The sequence below is a fragment of the Cornus florida genome, unplaced genomic scaffold (assembly GCF_030987335.1).
Source record: "Cornus florida cultivar Cherokee Brave unplaced genomic scaffold, ASM3098733v1 CherokeeBrave_3.0.0_Hap2_Chr03, whole genome shotgun sequence".
Classification (NCBI taxonomy): domain Eukaryota; kingdom Viridiplantae; phylum Streptophyta; class Magnoliopsida; order Cornales; family Cornaceae; genus Cornus; species Cornus florida.
This window is the reverse complement of record NW_026775573.1, coordinates 51,182,490-51,205,650: the sequence shown is the minus strand read 5'-3', so window position 1 is coordinate 51,205,650 and position 23,161 is coordinate 51,182,490. Positions and strand designations below refer to the sequence as shown.

The 23,161-nt window shown below is 37.9% G+C and overlaps 1 protein-coding gene across 2 annotated transcripts; it reads right to left on the bottom strand.

Moving 5' to 3' along the window:
- Positions 1 to 1,472: 1,472 nt before the first annotated feature.
- Positions 1,473 to 19,444, bottom strand: LOC132300503 (DNA topoisomerase 2-like). Of its 2 annotated transcripts, XM_059797609.1 has the most exons (9): positions 19,342 to 19,444; positions 19,156 to 19,230; positions 5,116 to 5,203; positions 3,973 to 4,269; positions 3,755 to 3,873; positions 3,339 to 3,675; positions 2,332 to 2,518; positions 2,185 to 2,234; positions 1,473 to 2,100 (listed from the first exon to the last, which is right to left on the bottom strand). In XM_059797609.1, exons 4-9 carry the CDS (start codon positions 4,045 to 4,047, stop codon positions 1,642 to 1,644), a joined length of 1,227 nt encoding a protein of 408 aa, XP_059653592.1. In that variant the 5' UTR covers positions 4,048 to 4,269; positions 5,116 to 5,203; positions 19,156 to 19,230; positions 19,342 to 19,444; the 3' UTR covers positions 1,473 to 1,641. The 2 variants fall into 2 exon arrangements, with proteins under 2 accessions (XP_059653592.1, XP_059653593.1); XM_059797610.1 differs by lacking the exon at positions 3,973 to 4,269.
- Between the last annotated feature and the right edge of the window lie 3,717 nt (positions 19,445 to 23,161).

The window sequence follows — 23,161 nt, the reverse complement described above, 5'->3', positions numbered from 1 at the left end:
AACTTTCCTTAATTGCACAAAAATCTCTTCAAGAAAATATCTAAAAAGATAATCATACTATTGCCCCAAAGAAAAATATTTCCAAAACATATTAGCATGAAGGCCCCCAAAAATGAAAATATCCTAAAACTTAATCTCACAAATAACCCTAAATAATAAAAGATAAAACAAAACAAGTGCAACACAAATCCTAAATAAAAGAAGTGTCGGGAACTATTCCCGAGTACTTGACTCTACCTGGTCCTGCAAGACCCGAACCCGAAAAATAAACGGAAAAAGGGGACCAGCCTCTACAAGTTCTCAAATCATTTCCCTCCTCAAAATATGCATATTACATTCCCACATTTACCAAAAACCAAAATAGTATAAAAGCATGCTAAACACTTTGCATGTGAGCAAGAAGGAAAAGATGTCCAGAACAACACACAAGTCAAGTCAAGCTAAGGGTGGTGTGCATCCAAAAAAAAGTACCTTTTTACCTAAAAAATGTTAAATCAATTAAGGTGAATAATTTAAATTACTCCACAGAAAAGGGCATTATAAGGATAATCTAGAATTCATTGGCCTCACAAGAGTAACATAAGAAATACTAGTGTGGTACATACTTCCTATGTGTCTACTTCGTGAAACTAAGAGATCATCCTAGAGTTAACATTTGAAGTAATAAAAGAGAATTCAACTCAAGAACATATATGGAACAAGAACGGAACAACAATATCAAATACTCTACGCTAACATAGGATACAGAGGTTTGAAAATGACAATGCCCAAATAAGTATGTGAATACCAGATTATGAGCATGAAGTTCATATCGTTGAGCAAAATACACAACGTACGCGATCCAAGATTATTATACAATTTCACAGTGAACTCTCTTATTATGTTGATTTTGTTACATTATTGCTTCAACATGAGTAGCCCTTGGGGAAATTTCGTAAAAATTTACACAAATTATTTTTGAAAATATGCTGTTTTTTTTTTTTTTTTCGGTTTAGGCAACCAATGTCCAAGCCTAATAATAGTTCCAATAGGCAGAGTAAGGAAGTCGAACAACTAATGACTAAACCTTAGAACAAAAATAAATACACACAGAAAATCGTCTTACCAGATTGAATAGTGTGGAGCCTCTAAGGCTTGAACAATTGGATTAGTAGAGTAATGCTATAAAGCCTAATACCATATTTGGAAAAATTTGTAATCAATTCTAGCGAGCAAGGTTCCATACTTTTCAATAAGACCAATAGTCTTACTTTAAAATTATTTTCTATTTAATTTCTAAGCCACTAAATCTCTATTTTTATGTTGTTTGAAGATTTAATTAATTGATAAATATTATATTATTAAATTATAATAAATTTAGTTAGATCGTTTCAATTCGAAAAATCTTGGGTAGAATTTAGGACCATAAAAATATGAAAATTTAAAAACAAAACTATTAATAAAAAGCAATTACTATATTTTAAAAACAAATCTACTAGAAAAAAGGCAATTATTGTAAGAATATAGTAATTGTTTTTATGTACAGTACTAATTTGAATAATTTATCATCATCTCCATTATTATTACTATTTGTAATTTTGCAGTAGTCGTCAGCAGCATAATCATTCTGAGAGCTCTGAACTTGGATAGCCTTCCGGCGCCCTATTTTATTGTTGCGGGCATGCTGCTGCTGCTACCTCTATCAGAGCCTTCTTTTGGACCTTCCCTAGGCTTCACACCCTCGGGAACATATTTTAACAATAATATCTCAAGTTCGTCCGGATCTTCCTTCCACAAAGACTTTGGAGTTGCATTTTTCATATCATCAAGCCGTTTCTTAAGTTTATCCTTAGCACGCCTATTATCCGTAGCAGCAACTAACTCATTGTTAAACACCTCATCACTAAAGACCTTCATTGGCAATGATCCATAACCTTCTGCAGAAACTGCTTCTTCAGGAGTTTTTGTTTCCCCACTTGCAAAGCGTTTCTCTGGCAACGACGCTAACAGATCAGCGCGGTTCCTGTTCAATACAACGTCTCCTTTGGCAACCCCACTCGTGCACCTACTTTTGTTGTCCAATTCCAACAATTCCATTTCAAGATTTTCCAACATAGACTCCTGCACAAAATTATTTTCTAGTTACACAATGTAACCAAGCAATTCAAATATCACCAATTTAATTTCGTTTTTGACCAAATTTGCCTTTCTTTTCGCGTAGAAATCTAGTCTTATAGGATAGAAGTCCTCAAGAACTGCATAAGGAAATAAATGAGTTTAAAATAAAGTAAAGTTAAATACATAGAGGTTAAATTAACTAAATTAGTTTGTGGTATGGATTTTTCTTCTTACTTTGTTCTGGGGTGTCATATTTCTTGAGATTGCCTTTTGGGTCGAGCAGGCGCATGTCACTTGTGGTGATCACATTAGTAAGATTAAATTTCTTAAGCAAACCCTCTTGCTTGGCCATGAGCATGTTCCCCTGAGATAATCGGACTTCAAACTGTGCAGTTCTGGTACTACCGTACCGTCTGTAATCCTACAACATGAAAATTCTGATATTTTTATTCCAATCTTCCACTACACTTTTTTTGTTTATATTAATGTATCAAGAGCTACCAAATTTACCACTTAGCATTTAAGGGTATCTCCTCCTACAAGATAGTTCAAGATAGTTCAAGGTGTTCAAGTTCCTATTGGGACAATAGTAGATCAGTCTCTGCGTCCCCGTGTGAGAGAGAGAGAGAGAGTTGGAGTGTGTGTGTGAGAGAGAATAAAATATAATAAAATACCACTGAGACTTCAAGGTATATCCTCCCACATGATAATTCAAGGTGTTCGAGTTACAATATTGGGACAATAGTAGGTCGGTTTTGGAGTGTTGGTACCAACTAAGAAATAGGGTGAAGTGCAATAAACCTCCTGAACAATACTCTCTCCTAAGAAATCCCCTAAACTTCAAAATTTACAGTTCAGTTCAGGTATTATCGTACCGTACTAGGTCAGACAGCATCATGTGTGTGTGAGAGAGAGAGTTGGAGTGTTGGTACCAACAATAAGAACAAAATAAAATAAAATACGAAACTTTAAGGTATCTCCTCCCACATGATAATTCAAGGTGTTGGACTTCCAATATTCAAGGTGTTCAAGTTCCTATTGGGACAATAGTAGGTCAAGTTCCTATTGGGACAATAGTAGGTCGGTCTTGGAGTGTTGGTACCAACAATAACAAATAAAATATCGCGGAGACATTAGGGTATCTCATCATCCACCTTCCTATTGGGACAATAGTGGGCCAGTGCATGTGTGTGCGCGTGTTGTAGTGCTGGTACCAACAATAAGAAAAGAAAAAACAATACCTTGATGAATGGATCACTTCCTGTCATATTGGATTTGAGAAATTTTATATAATCTCGAGTCCATACACCGATTGGTAGCTCTGTGATCCGAAGTGTTTCGTCATCGACTTGGTCGATTTTTCCACTCACAATGTAGATAACCCCCGCTTTCTTTGTAACCAATTTCTCAATGGTTCCTCCAAATCCTTTGTACCATGGCTCCATTGGCTCATCATTCAGTAAACGCCTAACATTTGAAACAATGTCCCATGGATTATAATTTGGGATCTTAGACCTCAATCTGGCCCGGGTGACTCGGCTTCCATTGACTAGAACCATTCGTATAATTGGTATGTACCTGAATGATAAAACAGATTAGTTTGTCATGCCCAATACCTTTATTACCTACACACTGATTCGCTGGTAAAAAAGCTCACCCAGTAGTTTCAATCGATTGTCCGTCTAGCAGAAGATTATCCTCTTTGGGGAAGAGGGTCCGTGTGATGGGAGACAGCCGAGTATTTATTATAAATGCTTCACCGGGATCTTTGCCACCCTGTGATAAAACAAATTAATCTAGGAAATGAAAGTTAAAGCAAACATAGTAATTTTTCATAATCAATTTGGAGAGCTGAAAGTTGTTTGTTCGCCTCACTAGGTAACGAGTTCCAAATTGGCCAATTGGTAGAAGGCGGCTTATGTTGTTGCTTCCTACAAAATCCTGTGCCATGCCAATAATGGTACCGGTAATCCTCTTCCGATAATGTACAAGTACATAGCAGCATAAATTTTGAACAGATAGTGTCTGTCAATGATCTCCTTGAAAAAAGAACAAAAAAGGATCTTTCTTTGAACTGGTTTCAGGACGTCAACCATTGAAGGAATTGTCGATTGAAGATCTTCCATCGAAAACGGTATAATCTCCAGGTAAGTACCAGGCTAATAAGGATCACTATATTTTGTATGTACCACGATGCAAAACAATAAGTATTGCACAAGGAAAGAAATGAATTTACAATAAAGCAAAGTTACATACATATATAGACTCCCCATCATAGATATTCCATGATTCTGGAATTCACAAGATCAGATATGCCATTATTATTAAGAGCCATGGCAGCAAATATCACATGCATGCATATGAGAGCTTTATAAGATTCTAAGATCCGGAATTTTAACAATTATGATATTAACAACAAGGCAAAATCATATTAAACCCGATCTTTGTCTCAGACGAGAATGAAAAAAGAAGATATGCAGAAAAAAAAAAATTCATGATGAAAGGGTAATTTACAAGACCTTCTAGATTCGATCTAAGAGAGACAGAGAGTTGTATCGATGTACAGAACATGTTTTCATGACCTTCTAGATTCGATATTAGAGAGAGTTGTCCGCGGAATGATGTGGTTGAACTGAAGTCTTCTCCTGCCGCCGCTGTACTCCTCCTTATTATGTCTCAAACTTTAGCGAACCAACGGTTGAGAGATACTTTAAAATCTAATGGTTGAGATGCTTAGAATTTCATTTTAATTCCAATTCAGATTCCTTTTCCAAATCCTAAAATAATTGATTCCAAACAAAGCGTAAAATCTAATGGTTGAATGATGGGCTAGTGAAATCATGGTAAAATCTAATGGTTGAATGATGGGCTAATGATATCATGGCCTTGTTCAGGATGATGTCCTGATTTTCAACCTTCCGGGAAAAAAAAAAAAAAAAAAAATGTCCTGATTTTCATAATTTTATTACTAATGACATAATTAGCATTTATTTTTTGAATTAGAGAGAAAATTCTCACGATTTCTTTTTGGGAGCTTGTCGTAGGTACCCTTGTCAAACAACACCATGTTGTTCACCTTCTCCTTCTGCTTTCCCTTGCTCCACTTCTGTATATTCCACAAAATCATCATCACACCACAGCATCAATCACAATTCATTCATAATACATATATATATATGTTGGCACCAAAACTTGGCAGCCACTTCAGCAGCGACGTGGACCAATGGGAAGCCGATAAGGGTTGAGCATGTCCAAGAATGGTCGGCCAATGGAGAAATAGTAGGAGAAGATTTAGGAGGATATCTATATATATTCAGCCACCTCACCAAAAGGGTTGTTACTAAATAACCGAGATTTGTGTTAATTTTAAAAGGAAATTTCGTCAGAAATAGAACATTGGGAGAGGTTGGCTGAGGTGATATAATTAAGTTCCTAAAAAAATAGGGATTTAGTTATAAGAAAGGAAATTGAATCCTTATGGAAATGAAATTCAAAAAGAAAGGGGGAGCCACGTGAGCGTATGGGTCAAGGCTATAAATGGTTTTCCAGCCATTTAAAGGAATATTTCAGTCAAAGCTTGAAGAAAGAAGTTGCTAAAAATCAGCAGCTTATTAGCAATCTTCCAGCAGCTTTCTACCGACTTCTTAGCAATTAATATTTTCTTCAACAAAGGTATTTTATTTGAAGTAAGACGAAACAAGAGGAGAAGAGATGTGAAAGACTACTGGAATACGACTTATTTTCAGCAACAAAGTGAAGCAAATCAAGGAAAAGAGAGATTTCAGTAAAGACTTTCCCATTGAAACTGGAGCATCGATATTGAAGGCGAGGAATGTTGGGCCGTAGCTCGGTTTGAATTTCAAAAGAAAAAAATGATTGAAGCAAAAGAGATTTTCTAGCAATTAATTAGGAGAATAGGTTGAGATAGAACTTCTATAAATAGAAGTATTGTATTCCATTCCAATCTGTCCAGCACCACCACAAAACATGCATTTCAACTAAAAATGTTTTCAATTGACTCTACGTCATTTTTTCCTATCAGTTTCTTTATTTCAATTTAATGGCAATTGATTAGATCATTGTCAACTATTTCAATTCAGCCATTTACTTTCTTTCAATTTCAATTATGCCAATTTAAATTACGCAATTTTAGTTAGGCTTTTAATTCAATGGCAATTGATTAAATTCTTGCCATTGAATCGTAGTGACAATTGATTAAATTCTTGTCATTACTTGGCTAATGGCAATTGATTAAATTCTTACTATCACGTTTCAGTGGCGATCGATTAAATTCTTGCTATTGTGTTTGGCTGATGGCGATTGATTAAGTTCTCGCCATCACGTTCGGCCGGCGATCGATTAAGTTCTTGCCGCCTGTCTTCACTCGGCCATTCCATCCATTCAAACATTCATCAGCCGTTGCATTTCTTTAGACACTCTAAAAGTCCTTGCTACAAACAAGACATAAAAGAACCTTGCTGGGAGTTCTTACTAGTCTCTCTCCCACACAATCGCCTGAGAGTCAGCCATCGGAAAAAGGGATAGGCTGGTGTTCAATTACATATTTTGGGTATTTTGTACAAATACTCTGGCACGCCCGCGAAGAGTCCATCGACCGGCGTAGGGAACAAAAACCGCGCGAACACGTTTTGGCACGCCCGGTGGGACCACTACTAGAGTGTTATAAAAGAGGCAAATATGCCGTGGCCCACAAAAAATTCTAAGGCCGTTGCTACTGATGAAGATTTGGAGGAAGGCGATCAGCCAGTACAGACTGAGAACTCTGCAGCAGGTCCTACTGATGAGTTAGCCGTACTTCAGGCACAGGTTAGCTCCTTGGTAGATGCAATGGGAAGGATGGGAGCACGCTACAACGACTTGCATGAAAATATGTCCCAACTCTCAGCCTTTATTTTGAACAAGCCGACTCAAGCTAGCAGCTCCAACAATCAGGAATCGGCTTCTCAGCCGAATCTATCCCAAGCTGCTCGGCCAGAGAGGGCCGTTGAAACATCACAGCCATGGCCGCCAGTAGTGACACTCCAACCAGTTGCAACATCAAGTCAGCCGGTTCATACGCTACTCACCTAGGCAGAAAGCTATCCTCAGCCTACGTTGGCAGGTTCTAATCAGCCACCGGTAGTAGGTTCGCAGCCACAGGTAATTCTACCAAACCCTCCTCGGATGCCTTTGAACTCGGGGGGGCAATCAGATCAGGTAGAGGCCACCGAACCCACTGTATACTCATGTGCCGCCACAGGCAGGGCTCGGGGGGCAAAATATGGCTAATCAGCCACATAATTGGCCGAATTGCTATCAACCAGCGGCTAATCAGCCGCCAGTTTTTAATCAGGTACCACCAATATTAAATCAGCCACCTCAAGTCATGTTAGATAGAAGACAATTAGCTTATTTACTCACAGAAGAATATGGCCTGGAACTTAGAGGTGCCGGCCGACCAATTTATAGAACTCCTTATCCAGAAGTGGTAGACCAAGTTGAGTTCCCTAGAGGATATAAAGTCCCTGACTTTGTAACCTTTAGTGGAGAGGGGAATCAATCGACCGTGGAACACATTGGCCGATTCACGGTTCAATGTGGAGAGGCCAATGTTAGCCCGTGGTTGAAATTGAGACTTTTTCCTAACTCTTTGACAGGGGCAGCTTTTTCATGGTATATTCGTCTACCTCCTAACTCTGTTTTTAATTGGCCACAGATGGAGGAATTATTCCACAATCAGTTCTACCGTACGGAGACAGAACCTGCTCTGGCCGATTTATCCAGGCTAAGTCAATTGCCTAGTGAATCGGTCGAGACATTCATTGCAAGATTCAGGAGTGCAAGATTAAGATGTCGTGTACCTCTTCCAGAACAAGAGTACATTCGTTTGGCTTTGGACGGCCTTGATTTTGAACTTCGGAAGAGGTTTGAAGGAGTTCCATTTCGTGACATGTATGACCTGGCCGAGAAAGCTACCAGGTATGAGTTGGTTCTCAAAGAGGAGAAAGAACGAAAAAATTCCTCTAAAGGTACGTACTATAAGGACCCCAACTATGAAGTTTATTCAACTGATATGGTTGAAGAGGAAGATTTTGAAGCTAATTTGGCCGAAGTCATTCTAAAGAAACCTTATGTATGTGACGCTTTAACAAAACCAAATGTATCCACCAGTGGTACTCAGCCATCGACTACATCGGCCAGGAAGGGTACGGCTGATACTGGTAAGGTTTATACGTTTGATCTGGCCAAAACAGAACAAATTTTTGATCATTTGTTGGCCGACAAACAAATCGTTCTGCCAAAAGGACACAATATACCATCTACCAATGATTTAAAAGGAAGAGAGTTCTGCAAATTTCATAATTCATGGAATCATACTACTAACAATTGTTATGTATTTAGAAATGTATTGCAGAAATCTATCGATGAAGGTGTATTGAAATTCCCTGAAAAGAAGCCAGATGTAATGGGGGTCGATGGCGATCCATTTCCTAATATTGTCAGTACCAATGTAATCAGCCTGGCAACTGAAAAAGCCGCTGATAATGGTAGACAGGAAAGATTACCAAAAGTTCTTGGTAGTTCATCGGCCAGTAATGATGAGCAGAAAGTTAAGGACTTGGAAATTTAGTTAAGAGAAGCTCAAATTGCCCTCATCAACCATGGTTGTTGTCCAAATTGCAAAGGCCAAAGGAATGACTCAGACAAGAGGGGCTATTTCCAATCAACCAGAAAGCGCAGTGTCCATGAAAGGTTAGGCCATCAGCCTAGACAGAATCACGAAGAAATCAATCGATCAATATTTAGAGAAAATGGGCCGAGGGCAGTGAGAATCATTCGGTCATCGGTGGCCGATAGAGTCCTGCCAGAACAACATTTTTATCCTAGTTTCAAAAGGAAACCAACAATTCAGTCAGAAATATGGGTTCAAAAAGGAGAAGAATCTAGCCGTGTAAGAACGGTTAGACCTCCTTTGGTTGACCATGGCAGATGGACTCGAGTAAGTCACCCAAAGTTTCCTAAGCAGCCTCCTACACGTACCCAAAAAAGGAGGATGCAAAGGAAAAATGCAGAACTCAAAAGGAAAGAAGACAAGATCAACCATGATCAACTAGAAAGGAAAATTGAACCAGTGGTGGCTGAAGACATGGAGGTCGTTACATCCTTTGAGAATAAGGCATGCTTTTATGAAGAAAAAGATGATCAGCCCGACCAGGATCCAAAGCATGCGGCCAAGTACAGAATTCGTTTTGGTTCTCTCCCGGATAAGGTAAATTGTAACATGGTATTTGTTTTGCCTTCTGTGTTTGAAGCAAGGATAGAACCAACGGTGAACAGGGATGTTGAGTCAGCCAAGCAGGAAGAAAAGGCTGAATCTTCAGAAATTAAGAACGATTTGACAAGTTCATCGGCCGGGATAGGATTGATCTCTCAGGATCATCCATCTAAGGCCGATAAAATCATTTTTGAAAAACCACCTTTGTCCATGACACAGCAGTTGAGGCCGTTGTATGTTAAAGTATGGGTTGAGGGTCAGCCAATCAATAGGGTTTTGGTTGACAATGGTTCGGTGGTGAATGTCATTCCATCAACTACTTTGAAGAAATTGGGTAAAACCATGGATGATGTAGTTCCAACCGACGTGGCCATCAGTGGTTTTAATAGAGGATCTAGTAACACCAAAGGTATTCTACCTTTGGAAATTACTATTGGCGGTAAGACATCCTTTACGGCTTTCTTTATCATTGATTCAACCGCGGCCTATAATCTCCTTTTAGGCCGAGATTAGATTCATCCTAACATGTGCATCCCATCAACCTTGCATCAAATGTTGATTTTTTGGGATGGAAATGAGGTAAAAATTGTTGAGGCCGATAAAAAACCCTTTATAGCTAGGGTGTATTCGGCTGAGGCTGCACTTTATGATGAAACTGTTGTACCTATCAAATTTGTTGGCATTAACAGGATGGGACGACCAGCAGCGGCAACAATGAAGAAGAATTTAATTAATGCTGATATTAAAGAATTATTGTCAGAAGCAGCTCGGCCGAAAATTGATATTTTCAGGTCGACCATCAAGGACATTGAAGATGTTACTGATGGATCACAAAACCAATGAAGAGAAGAAGCGGCAAGCTTTTAGGGCCGCTTGCATCAGACTGAAAGCATATCTGGCTGAGAAGAGACTGGCCAGAGAAGAACAGCTATATGAAGAGGTATCGGCCAGCACGGCCGATATAATTGAAGAAGGTTTCGAAAAGTTGGATGCAATCCAACTTGAAGATTTGGAGTCAGCCCCTTCCAGGATGGAAGATAATAAAGCAGAGGTGCAAAATCCTTTATTGGAAATAAATGTTGGTACTAAAAAAGATAATCGGCCATTATTTGTTAGTGCTTTGCTTGAGCCTAAATTCCAGGCCGATTTGATTAATTATTAAATGAATATAAGGATTGCTTTGCTTGGAGTTATGAAGAGATGCCTGGCCTGTCTAGAAAATTGGTAGAACATAGATTACCGATCAAGAAAGATTTTCAGCCATATAAACAACCACCAAGAAGGATGTCTTCGGAAGTAATGCTCAAAATTAAAGAAGAAATTGAAAGACTTCTTAAGGCAGGATTTATTCGAACAGTTAGGTATGTTGAATGGTTGTCTAATGTTGTTCCGGTAATGAAGAAGAATGGCAAACTTAGAGTTTGTGTGGATTTTCGCAATTTAAATAATGCCACTCCAAAAGATGAATATCCAATGCCTGTGGCCGATCAACTTATTGATTCGGCCGCTAAGCATGAAATATTGTCTTTTATGGACGGCCATTCAGGTTATAATCAAATCTATTTAGCCGAGGAGGATGTTCATAAAACGGCTTTTAGATGTCCTGGATCAATTGGTACTTTTGAGTGGATTGTGATGCCATTTGGCCTAAAAAATGCCGGGGCTACTTATCAAAGGGCAATGAATTCTATCTTTCATGATATGATTGGCCGATTCATGGAAATTTATATAGATGATGTGGTTGTGAAATCATCGGCCAAGAGACAGCATATGGAACACTTGAAAAGGGCCTTTGAAAGGATGAGAGTCCACAAATTGAAAATAAACCCATTGAAGTGTGCATTTGGAGTTTCAGCCGGGAATTTCTTGGGGTTCTTGGTACACAAACGAGGTATTGAAGTTGATCAGAACAAGGTCAAAGCTATTATAAATGCTAGGGCCCCAACCAACAAAAAACAAGTGCAAAGGTTCCTCGGCCAGGTAGGTTTTCTTAGAAGATTTATTTCTAACCATGCTGGCCGAGTGCATGTCTTTTCGACTTTAGTGAAATTAAAGTCACATGAGAAATTTCATTGGGACGAATCCCATCGAAGGCCTTTGACAAAATAAAAGAGTATTTGGCAAACCCCACGGTTGTAATGCCTCCAAGAAAGAAGTGGCCGTTAAAGCTTTATTTATCGGCCGCAGAAGAATCAATTGGTAGTATGCTCGCACAAGACAATGAACATGGAAAGGAGCAGGATGTCTACTACCTGAGTAGAATACTGACTGATGTAGAATGCAGATATTCCTCAATTGAGAAACTTTGTTTATCTTTGTACTATTCGGCCATGAAGTTGAGAGTATACATGCGGCCTGTTGATGTTTACATTCTTTGTCAGACTAACGTGATCAAGTATATGCTATCAAGGCCATTGATCACTGGCCGAATAGGTAAGTGGGCTTTGGCTTTGATGGAATTCAATTTTATCTACGTCTCACAAAAATCAGTAAAAGGAAGGGTTCTGGCTGATTTTTTGGCCGATCATCCTTCAACTGATATTGATCCATGGGTTTATGATGAATTGGAGTCATCAGCTATATTCTTGACTCCTTGAATCTTGATGTTTGATGGATCAAGCACGGCTGATGGAGCAGGAGCAGGTATTGTTATTATTTCGCCAGCTGGCAAAAAGGCTTCATTCTCTTTCTTTTTAGATTTTAAATGTTTAAATAACCAGGCCGAATATGAAGCGCTTATAATCGGCCTGGAGATTTTAATTGAAATGGCTGTTAGAGATGTAAAGATTTTGGGAGATTCAAACTTAGTCCTTAGCCAAATTTCTGAAGATTTTAAGTGCCTAAGTTGGCAATTAAGGCCGTTTCATTCTCTGGCCACTTCATTAATCAATCAATTTGATAATGTTCAACTTAAGTTTTGGCCGAGAGGGCAGAATAAGGAGGCCAACAGCATGGCTCAAGCAGCCTCTGGAATAAGAGTACCAGCCGGAATAGAAGATCAGTTGATAAAGATAACACGAAGATCTTTGCCATCGGCCGAACTGAGAAATACTATGTTTGATACTTGGACAATTGATCTAGAAGATTTGGCCGACGATGACTGGAGGATACCATTTATAATGTTCCTTCGAAATCCAAACATCAAGGCTGATAGAAGTATTAAAAGAAAAGCGATCAACTTTGTGCTTCTAGATGGGGATCTATACAGAAAAGGGTTAGAAGATGGGCTCTTACTACAATGCATAAGCAATGAGGAATCACTTCAGGTTATGGCCGAGGTACATGAGGGCAGTCGTGGGGCTCACCAAGCTGGGATTAAAATGAGATGGCTGATTCGCAGGTATGGATATTATTGGCCGAGAATGAGAAAAGATTACATAGATTACTCAAAAGGTTGTCAAGCTTGTCAAAGACACGGGCCGATTCAGAATGTACCAGCAAAAGAATTACAGCCAATAATCAAACTTTGGCCATTCAGAGGTTGGGGCCTTGACCTTATTGGTAAAATTAATCCACCATCAAGCGAAGGCCATCACTAGGTGATTGTTGCCACAGATTATTTTACTAAATGGGTTGAGGCCAAAGCTTGCAAAACGGTTGATCAGCAAACAGTGATTAATTTCATGGAGCAAAACATCATCCACAGATTTGGGATTCCAGAAACACTTGTTTCAGACAATGCAACAGTATTTAGAGCAACTGATGTACTACAATTCGGCCACAACATGAATATTCATATGTCAGCCTCTACGCCATACTATGCTCAAGCAAATGGCCAGGCCGAATCTTCAAATAAGATTCTAATTGAGATCATTGAAAAAATGATCAAAGATAAGCCAAGAAGGTGGCATGAGACTTTGTCTGAAGCTTTATGGGCCTATAGGAACTCAAAAAGAACAGGCACAGGAGTTACACCATACATGTTAACTTATGGTCATAATGCTGTTCTGCCTATGGAGATGAAGGTTAAATCAGCCAGAGTTGCTTTTCAAAATAATCTAACTCCAGCTGATTATACTCAAGCGATGTTGGTAGAATTGGAAGATTTGGATGAATTTAGAAGGGATGCTTTGGATCATATCATAGCTCACAAGAAGAAAGTGATGAGGATCTACAACAAGAGGGTAAAACCTAAGTCTTTTGCTGAAGAAGATTTGGTTTGGAAAGTTGTTTTGCCAGTGGGTAAAGTCGATAGGAAATATGGGAAGTGGTCCCAAAAATGGGAAGGGTCATACTTAGTCCATCAAGTCTTAAGTGGAGGAGCATATAGGCTGAAATATTTCAGTGGCTGATTACATGACTATCCCATTAATGGCAAGTACCTCAAGAGGTATGTACCGGCAATCTTTGAAAGGGAAAATTAGTGTTAGCCAGTACTTATGGCTGACCATGTGTACCTTTATGTAATAAAAATCGGCCTAGTTTTCTAGGCTGATTTGGTTATTTTAATAAATTCTTTCTCGCTAGAATGTTGATGTTTGTTTGGAGTAACAAAAAAGGCCATTTATTCATTAAAGTGTAAAAGATTACATCATTTAAAGATCATACACTAAGATGGCCACAAAAGGAAGCTAATATAAAAAAAAAAATTCATATGTTTGCAAATTTTTCCTTGAAATCGGCCCAAATAACTAAGGACCGATTGAAGGCCACCATGGCCTGCCTCTTTGACTCTTCCAATTTAGGTAATTCTCCATGAAGATTTGCATGCTCATGAGCAAGGTCTTGAGCTTCAAACTGCAATGTGGCAGCTTCAGCAGACAAGATGGCCTTACGAGCATGGATCTGGTCGATCTCTTTCTGAAGGACATGTTCTCTTTCCTCAAGGCCGATGAACTCTGTATTCACTCTTTCAAAGGAGGAAGCTTGAATTAACAATTGGTTAGCAAGGGTATCCTTCCTGTTTTTACTCTTGTTGAATTGGTTGATTGCTTCATTGGCTTGGAAAATATCATCGGTCAGAGTTGGTAACTGGCCTTTAAAGGTAGCAATAGTGGCTTGAAGATCAACCGGAAAGTCTGGGTACTGGCTGAGTGTAGAAAGCACTGCTGTGAGCTCACTTTCAAAATTAGGAAGATCAGCAGCATCCCTTTTCAAGATCTCAAGTAAAGATTTTTTGGTCTCTTCTAAGGATTGTATAGGGATATTGGTTGAAGTGACTGGAGTGGCTCCAGAAGATTCACTTCCTTTCTCTTCGGTCACTGAAGCCACCACATCCTTAAAAAAATTGCTCAAGGCCAGTAGGGATGAAGCAGGAACTTTGTGTGGAGGAAATAAAGGAATAATTTGAGTTTTCTCATACACAACCTGACAAAATGAGGAAAGATTAGATCTTAAGTTTTTTTTTTTTTGGGGGACATGAGATAGTCAATACCTTAGATGATTCGGCTATGTCTGTCACTAAGAGTGGCTGATGACTGGTTTCTGGAGGAGGAAATTCTGGCTGAACCGCTGTGCTATCTCCCTGGGATGAAGTTTTAGCAGGAGTGACTTGAACATTGAAGGGCACCTCAATGGGATCATGAAAATCCTTCAGAGGGCTGAAATTTCTAACTGGGCTATAGACCAAGTCAAAAAGAGGAGATTGCTGCAAAAGAGAAGAAATTAACGACCATATTAATTGAAAAGTTTGAAAATTTCAAGTACAGTTATCTTTACCTCTTTTTCATCTGAGGAATGATCAGAAGGAGTGTCAGCCACATTAATTACGGGATCATCGGCCACGTCTTCTGTAGGATGAAGGCTTTCTAGATTTTCTTCCACTTCCTGTTTCTTACGTGTGCTCAGTCTTGTTCTTTTTAAAGTGCCATGAGCAGTTGATTTCTTTCTTTTTCCCTGGAGATGGAAGCTTTATTAAAGTTTGTCTCGGCCAATAATAGTTGTGGCCGAGAATTAGAAATCAATATTGGCTAAGTATTTTAACAATTGAGCCGATATGATTGTCTTTGTGTGTTAATAGAAAAAAAAAAAAAAAACTTTTACCTTTGGAGGAATTGGAGGAACATCAGGGATGATGACTGATTCAGTTATTGAAGGCTGAGGAGGTTGGCTGGAGGAAATCTCATCATCTTGGGGCTCAACGTCTTCTGGATTAAGCGAGGCTGATAAAGTTCCACTATCTGAATCTGCGAAAAAAAAAAAAAAAAGGGGGGGTAAGAGAATTTCAATTAAAAGTTTATATATATATATATATATATATATATATATAAATAAAGGAAGATCGTACCCTTGAGGAGGCTGACAGTGGCTTTGGCCTTAGCTTTTCTCTCTTTATTGGTCCTTGTTGGAGCATCTGTTGGCTAAGAGAAAGGGAGTTTCTTGGCCGTTTATTTTTTATCTTTGGGAGGATCTTTTTGAGGCATCTTCTTTGGGGTAACGGCCCCGGAAATTATGAATGCCCCTTCAAAGGCCACAGATATGAACTTGAAAGATTCCAATATTTTAACAACAAGGGACTGGCTATCAGCCGTCCTTGTAGAAGTAATGTAAGAAGACCACCATTGATCAAAACTAGAATCTGAGGCTGGGTTTTTGATGAAGGGTAGGAATTGGAATCCGGCTTGCAGATTTGAGAACCGGGAGGACACGTTCTTTACATAGGAGTCATCTGGAAATACCACACGCCTATGGAAGTTCTTGTTGAAAGAGAAATAAGGGGGCATGGGGATCATTTGAGTCAGACCAAATTGCCTAGCAAGTTGGTTTGGATTGTAGAACTCAACTCCAACTTTTGAGTTTACTGTGCCTAGAGGGCCAGTGTTGAAGTGAAGGTCTCTTGAAAGTAAGAAACTAGCCCACATGGCCGAATGCTTATCAGCTGATTTTTTGGTAGACACTCCTTGAGGAGGAGTCAGCCATCGAGGTGCTTGTGAGCAATGAGAAAATGGAAGGAATTGGCTGATAGTCCTCTGTTCACAACCGGAGTAAAAGAAATTGAAGCAATCTCCAAACGAATGGGATTTAGGTACGGCTGATGCGTAACTTACAGAAAGTAATGGGTCATTGGCCGAAGGCCTTACCACAGGTCCGAGTTCAGGAAAGTACACTTGAAGCAAAATTTGAAATAACCAGAGGGGACCACCATAGCGTCCGAAGTTGGAGGTAAGCAAGTCATAAATCCCTCTATATAAATGAGAAAGCACCAAGGGGGCAAGAGCAAGGTGTTTACCTCTTGAAAGGGCAACGGCCACATGAATGTAATCCTTTGTGACTTGAAAGGCCGGTACGCATAGAAAAAACTTGTTCAGCCATGCCAACAAGAAGGCAATATGTTCAGCATCATTCACAGGGACGCGAGGATCCATGGTGGAAGTTAAGTATTTGCCATAAGAGGATTCAGATGATTTGGTTCCAGTTTGCTTTGAAGGGAAGATGAAAGGAGAATCCTTTTCTACCAATAAGGTACTTACATCAATCCCAAAGGGGGTTTGAGGCCGGTTAGATAGCACACGTCTTGAATGGTTGGAGCCATCATGCCACATTTCAAGTGTAAGGAGTTGGTGGTGGTCGACCAATTAAACATGGCTGCTATCATCAAGGCTCTGTCTTGGGCGATGTTAGTTTTACTTAGCTGAATGGCATCATATATGCCACAATCCTTCCATATTTCTCCCTTCACAGCTCCAACTCAGTCGACCCAATTGATCCAAGCATCATTTGGGCTATGCCATGTTCTAAAATGAAAGTGTGGCAAACTGCCATTTTCATTAGGAGGGAAGGTTTGAAGGAATGGAAGAACGTCGGCCGAAGGATAGAAAGGTGAGATTGATGAAGGAGCTTCATCAAGGAAAGCAGGACCTAAGCCTTTGAAGTCAGTACGAAGATCGATAAGGGTATTGAGACAGTATTTGTAAGGAGATAGAGTTTTTAGGGATTTTTCTATGATGTTGCCATGAGTTGAAGGATCGGTAGGTTGAGGGATAGAGGTGGAATCAGTTGATTTAGTTTTCTTAGGAACCATAGAGGACGTCAGAAACGATTTCGCCGAGAAAGAATTTCAGAGATAGAAAGTTTAAGGAAAGAAGAATGATTTAGAGATTAGAGGGTATCAAGCTAAATACTTGTTGGATGTAATAGCGGATTAGTGTAGTCGCCGCTTTAATTGGGAAAGATAACCATTAAAGCAGGTGGTTGGGAAAAGGATTTATTACTAAAATTTGAATTACAATTTTAGGGCGATTCAAATTCCAAACGCTTCGTATCATAAGTGATAAAAGCCTTTGAAATTCAGGGGGCATTTGTTGGCACCAAAACTTGGCAGCCACTTCAGCAGCGACGTGGACCAATGGGAAGCCGATAAGGGTTGAGCATGTCCAAGAATGGTCGGCCAGTGGAGAAATAGTAGGAGAAGATTTAGGAGGATATCTATATATATTCAGCCACCTCACCAAAAGGGTTGTTACTAAATAACCGAGATTTGTGTTAATTTTAAAAGGAAATTTCGTCAGAAATAGAACATTGGGAGAGGTTGGCTGAGGTGATATAATTAAGTTCCTAAAAAAATAGGGATTTAGTTATAAGAAAGGAAATTGAATCCTTATGGAAATGAAATTCAAAAAGAAAGGGGGAGCCACGTGAGCGTATGGGTCAAGGCTATAAATGGTTTTCCAGCCATTTAAAGGAATATTTCAGTCAAAGCTTGAAGAAAGAAGTTGCTAAAAATCAGCAGCTTATTAGCAATCTTCCAGCAGCTTTCTACCGACTTCTTAGCAATTAATATTTTCTTCAACAAAGGTATTTTATTTGAAGTAAGACGAAACAAGAGGAGAAGAGATGTGAAAGACTACTGGAATACGACTTATTTTCAGCAACAAAGTGAAGCAAATCAAGGAAAAGAGAGATTTCAGTAAAGACTTTCCCATTGAAACTGGAGCATCGATATTGAAGGCGAGGAATGTTGGGCCGTAGCTCGGTTTGAATTTCAAAAGAAAAAAATGATTAAAGCAAAAGAGATTTTCTAGCAATTAATTAGGAGAATAGGTTGAGATAGAACTTCTATAAATAGAAGTATTGTATTCCATTCCAATCTGTCCAGCACCACCACAAAACATGCATTTCAACTAAAAATGTTTTCAATTGACTCTACGTCATTTTTTCCTATCAGTTTCTTTATTTCAATTTAATGGCAATTAATTAGATCATTGTCAACTATTTCAATTCAGCCATTTACTTTCTTTCAATTTCAATTATGCCAATTTAAATTACGCAATTTTAGTTAGGCTTTTAATTCAATGGCAATTGATTAAATTCTTGCCATTGAATCGTAGTGACAATTGATTAAATTCTTGTCATTACTTGGCTGATGGCAATTGATTAAATTCTTGCTATCACGTTTCAGTGGCGATCGATTAAATTCTTGCTATTGTGTTTGGCTGATGGCGATTGATTAAGTTCTCGCCATCACGTTCGGCCGGCGATCGATTAAGTTCTTGCCGCCTGTCTTCACTCGGCCATTCCATCCATTCAAACATTCATTAGCCGTTGCATTTCTTTAGACACTCTAAAAGTCCTTGCTACAAACAAGGCATAAAAGAACCTTGCTGGCAGTTCTTACTAGTCTCTCTCCCACACAATCGCCTGAGAGTCAGCCATCGGAAAAAGGGATAGGCTGGAGTTCAATTACATATTTTGGGTATTTTGTACAAATACTCTAGCACGCCCGCGAAGAGTCCATCGACCGGCGTAGGGAACAAAAACCGCGCGAACAATATATATATACACACACACATAAATTCATACATAAATACATACATATATATATATATATGAAAGAAAATTTTGACCTTCTTCTTTTATTTTCCACAGCCAGATTTGGCTGGCTTGGAAGACGGAGGAGGAGCTTTTTCCTTCTTTGGGGCCTGCCAAAAACAGATTAAAAATTCAGATAGAAGATGATGAGAGAGAGAGAGAGAGAGAGGGTGTTCTAGAGAGAGAAACTAACGCCACAAGAGAGTGGAGGAGGCGCATACCATCGGATTGGATGAAAGAAATAAACAGAGAGTGGCGGAGGATTGAAAAGCGAAAGGTAGCAAAGACGAGAGAGAAACTCAGACGGAGGGGGTTTCTAACACTAGGAGGAGATTAAAATGGCAACAGGATAATGACGTCGTTTAGGTGTCATTTGATTTGGGACGAAAATGATGACGTTTAACTACTTTTAGAGTACTAGTTACAAATGCACTTTCACGTCGTGAAGGTTTGATGGCTTTGCAGAGTTGGTAAAATAAAAGTCTGAGGTATCATATGTTCCAGATTCGAGCCCATTCATTCTCATTATATTTTTTGATTGAAACGACAATATTCCTAGGTTTGTAGTTTATAGTGGGTCTCGAAGAGACCCTACCTAGGTGAGTTCTTTAAAAAAATAATAATAATAATAAAAAAAAGGGATAACAGCCTCAGCATAATCAAGATACCTAATCATTACACAAATAATCAAAAATTGTAATTGACAAATTTCTATGTTGAAACAAGTCGGCGATACAGAATCATCACTTGACCAATGAAGGACTGCCACGACCACACGGATAACTGTATCAACATAATCAAGATGCGCAAATCAAGGGAAGGAGTGATCGAAGCTTGATAATTAGCAAGGGACGATGATATAGAAGAAAATAGGGAAGAATATTACAAAATTCATGTATAAATGGATTAAATAGTGCCCACAAAGGCATGGATGAGGGGGTGAGATCAAGGAGAAAAATCCGTTTTGTCATAATTAGTTCTTATTTTCCTTCTTGGGTGTTGGTGCAAATCTTCCTTCACAATTTTTTGCACTTACAAAGTCTGAACGAATTGTAATTTTATTATTTAATTTTGAGTATTGAATTCGGAAGCAGAATTGAAATATGTGAACATGTCAACATGCTCTAAAATTAGAGATGGCAAAATAGGTCAGGAATCATTAACCCACCTATAGTCGTCCGTTTTTTAATGGTTATGAGTGAATCATATTTAATTTGAGAGTCAAGATGGGTTGGATAATTTTTAACCACTTAATTTGAAGGCCAAGATGGATTGAATAAGGTTAACCATATTCAACCCATATTTCGTCCATCACATAATAAACACACAACACACACCCATACTCTAAAATTCTCTCACTCATAATCTTCTCTCTTAAATTTATCTCTCATCAATCCCCTCTCTCTAAATTTCTCTCTCTATAAATTTCTTCAAAAAAAATTAAATAATTAAAAAATAATTTTAAAAATTTTAAATAATTAAAAAATAAATTTAAAAATAAAAAAATAAAAATTTTAAAACGTTTCGGAAAAAAAATAATTAATTTTTTTTAAAAAAATTTTAATAATAAAAAATTGAAAATAAATAAAAACAGGTTAAAAGAAATGCAAAGGCAAAATGGAGGGAATGTGTCAAATCCAACTCATCTTCCTTGGCTATTTGATGCTTTGCATGCATTGTGTTTTCGTATGACTAATTCATTGCGATATATGTAAGATGTAGGTGCTACAAAGCTGTACTCATATATACATATATATGTGTGTGTGTGTGTGTGCGCGCGTGTGTGTGTGAAAAATTCATTATAATGGTCAACTTGTAATTAATTACCGTACAGATAAGAAGTCAAGGAACCAATCTCCACTGTAGCACTTTGGTGACGACAAAAAAAAAAAAAAAAAAAAAAAAAAAAAAAAAAAAAAGAACCAATCTGACTTATATAGATAACAATAATGGCATGTGCATGCCACACAGACCTCTAGGCATTGCGCCGCTCTCTCTCTCTCTCTATATATATATATATATATATATATATATATATATATATGTATGTATGTATATCACACACATAACTAATCCTACATTTTTACCCTCTATATATGTATGTATGTATGTATATCACACACATAACTAATCCTACATTTTTACTCTCTATATATGTATGTATGTATATATATCACACACATAACTAATCCTACATTTTCAGTTAATGGTTCGTATTCATAACTCCTATCTTTTCGTTACTAAATTTTCATTATTTTTTAAAAAATATAAAAATAATTAAAAAATAAAAAATAATTAAAAATAATAATTAATGGGCTCACGGGTCATAACAGGTTGACCCTACCCATTTTCAACCCGCTCATTTTCAATCCATTTTGAACGGATTAAATATGAGTCTTGATCCATGTTGACCCGCCCATTTGCCACCCCTATCTAAAATAGATGGACCTTGCTCCTAATGGACTTGATCCTACCTTTAGTCATCTTTGTCATCATGGAAGTGATTTGTCTTTGGAAAGTGCTGTAAGTAGACGGCTTTTTCAGCCCAGACGACCCCAATGAATGTCAGGGAAATCCTGAAGCTCATACCCATTCTTAGGATGTTGCAAGCTTCCCATTCTTCGACTTCGTTTAACATATTAAAAAGTAAGGTAAAGTACATCAGCACTCTTGAGGTTTGGTATAAGGATAGGTAGATAAAAATTGTCCTACTTTTGGACAATCACAACCCTTTAAGTTTTAAAAAATGGACAAAGACATCTTGACAATAGTGAATTGATTTTATTACCCTTTGATATAAAATTGACAAATACAATTGACTTAAATACTGATGCGACCCGAACGTGTGCATAAAATAATGCACAACACTTTAGGTTTAGAAATAATGTCAAGTGGGCATCATATTTTAAAATTTATAAAACCACTAAACACTTATACTATGTAGTATGAAGCGAGTAGGGATCGAACCCAAGGGATTGAACACGTGTTGGGATTAAACTTGATTTTAGTGCTAATGAGATTGCACAAGAGAGAGAGAGAAAGAGCAAAAGATTTTTGGTGAAGTGATTAAACTAGAGTTAAATCGAAAGCATGGAAATAGAAATGACAATGCAAGTAAATTAAATTAAATTAAACTAAGAATTAAAGAGATATGAAGAGAGTCTTAGGGTTAGGATTCACCACTAAGGTCATGCAATTAACCATATGCTTTCAATTAATGGGGAATTCATTAGTGTAATTATAGATGTGGTCACATTATCATCACAAATCACAATTGTAAGCATAGATTATCAACATCAAGAATGAATTGTTTACCTAATGACAATTAAACTAAAGTGTAGAACCCATTCAAGACTACGTCATAACCCACTATACACATTCACAAATGTATTCGATAAAAGCACACATCAATCAAAAGGATAATACTAATTGTAATTAGAAGTATGGATTAACATAATCAAGCACAAATTGCCTACTTTACTACAATTACCTAATGACAATAAGCTAATTTGTAGAACAACCCATCAAGATTAAGCCTTTATCCATCAAATTAATTTACAATTGTATCAACTAAGTCTCATGCTATGGCCATCACTAAACACAACTAAAAGAAGTATCAAGTGTAGAGTATAATTCTAAATCAATCACACATAGACATGCAATTTTCATATAGAATCAATGGAAGAATTAATTTTCAAACATCTAATGAAGAATAAAATCCCTAATTAATCATATATAGACATACAATCAACTTGGAGATTTCAATGGAAGAATTAATTAATACAATCCCTAATTTGTCAAATCAAGCATGTATATATAAATAAATCACAAGGCCAAATATTTAATTACAACTTAATAATACACCAAGAAAAGAAAAACAAAGGTTTAGGTTACATGAACTTAAGGCTCATCCAAGCCCTAAGTGAAGAACTAGCTCATGGAGAAGATGATCATGGTGTTAACAAGCTCCATCTCCATCTTTTGGCTCCTTCTTCTTCTTCCTTCAATTGTAGACAAAGTCTCTGTAAAAATGTTCTTCAA

Coding starts and splice junctions, on each gene's coding strand:
- LOC132300503 (XM_059797609.1), bottom strand. CDS start 4,047: ATGGCACAGGATTTTGTAGGAAGCAACAACATAAGCCGCCTTCTACCA. Junction 3,676..3,754: donor CAATCGATTGAAACTACTGG/GTGAGCTTTTTT, acceptor TTTATCATTCAG/GTACATACCAATTATACGAA. Junction 2,235..2,331: donor ATATGACACCCCAGAACAAA/GTAAGAAGAAAA, acceptor TTCCTTATGCAG/TTCTTGAGGACTTCTATCCT.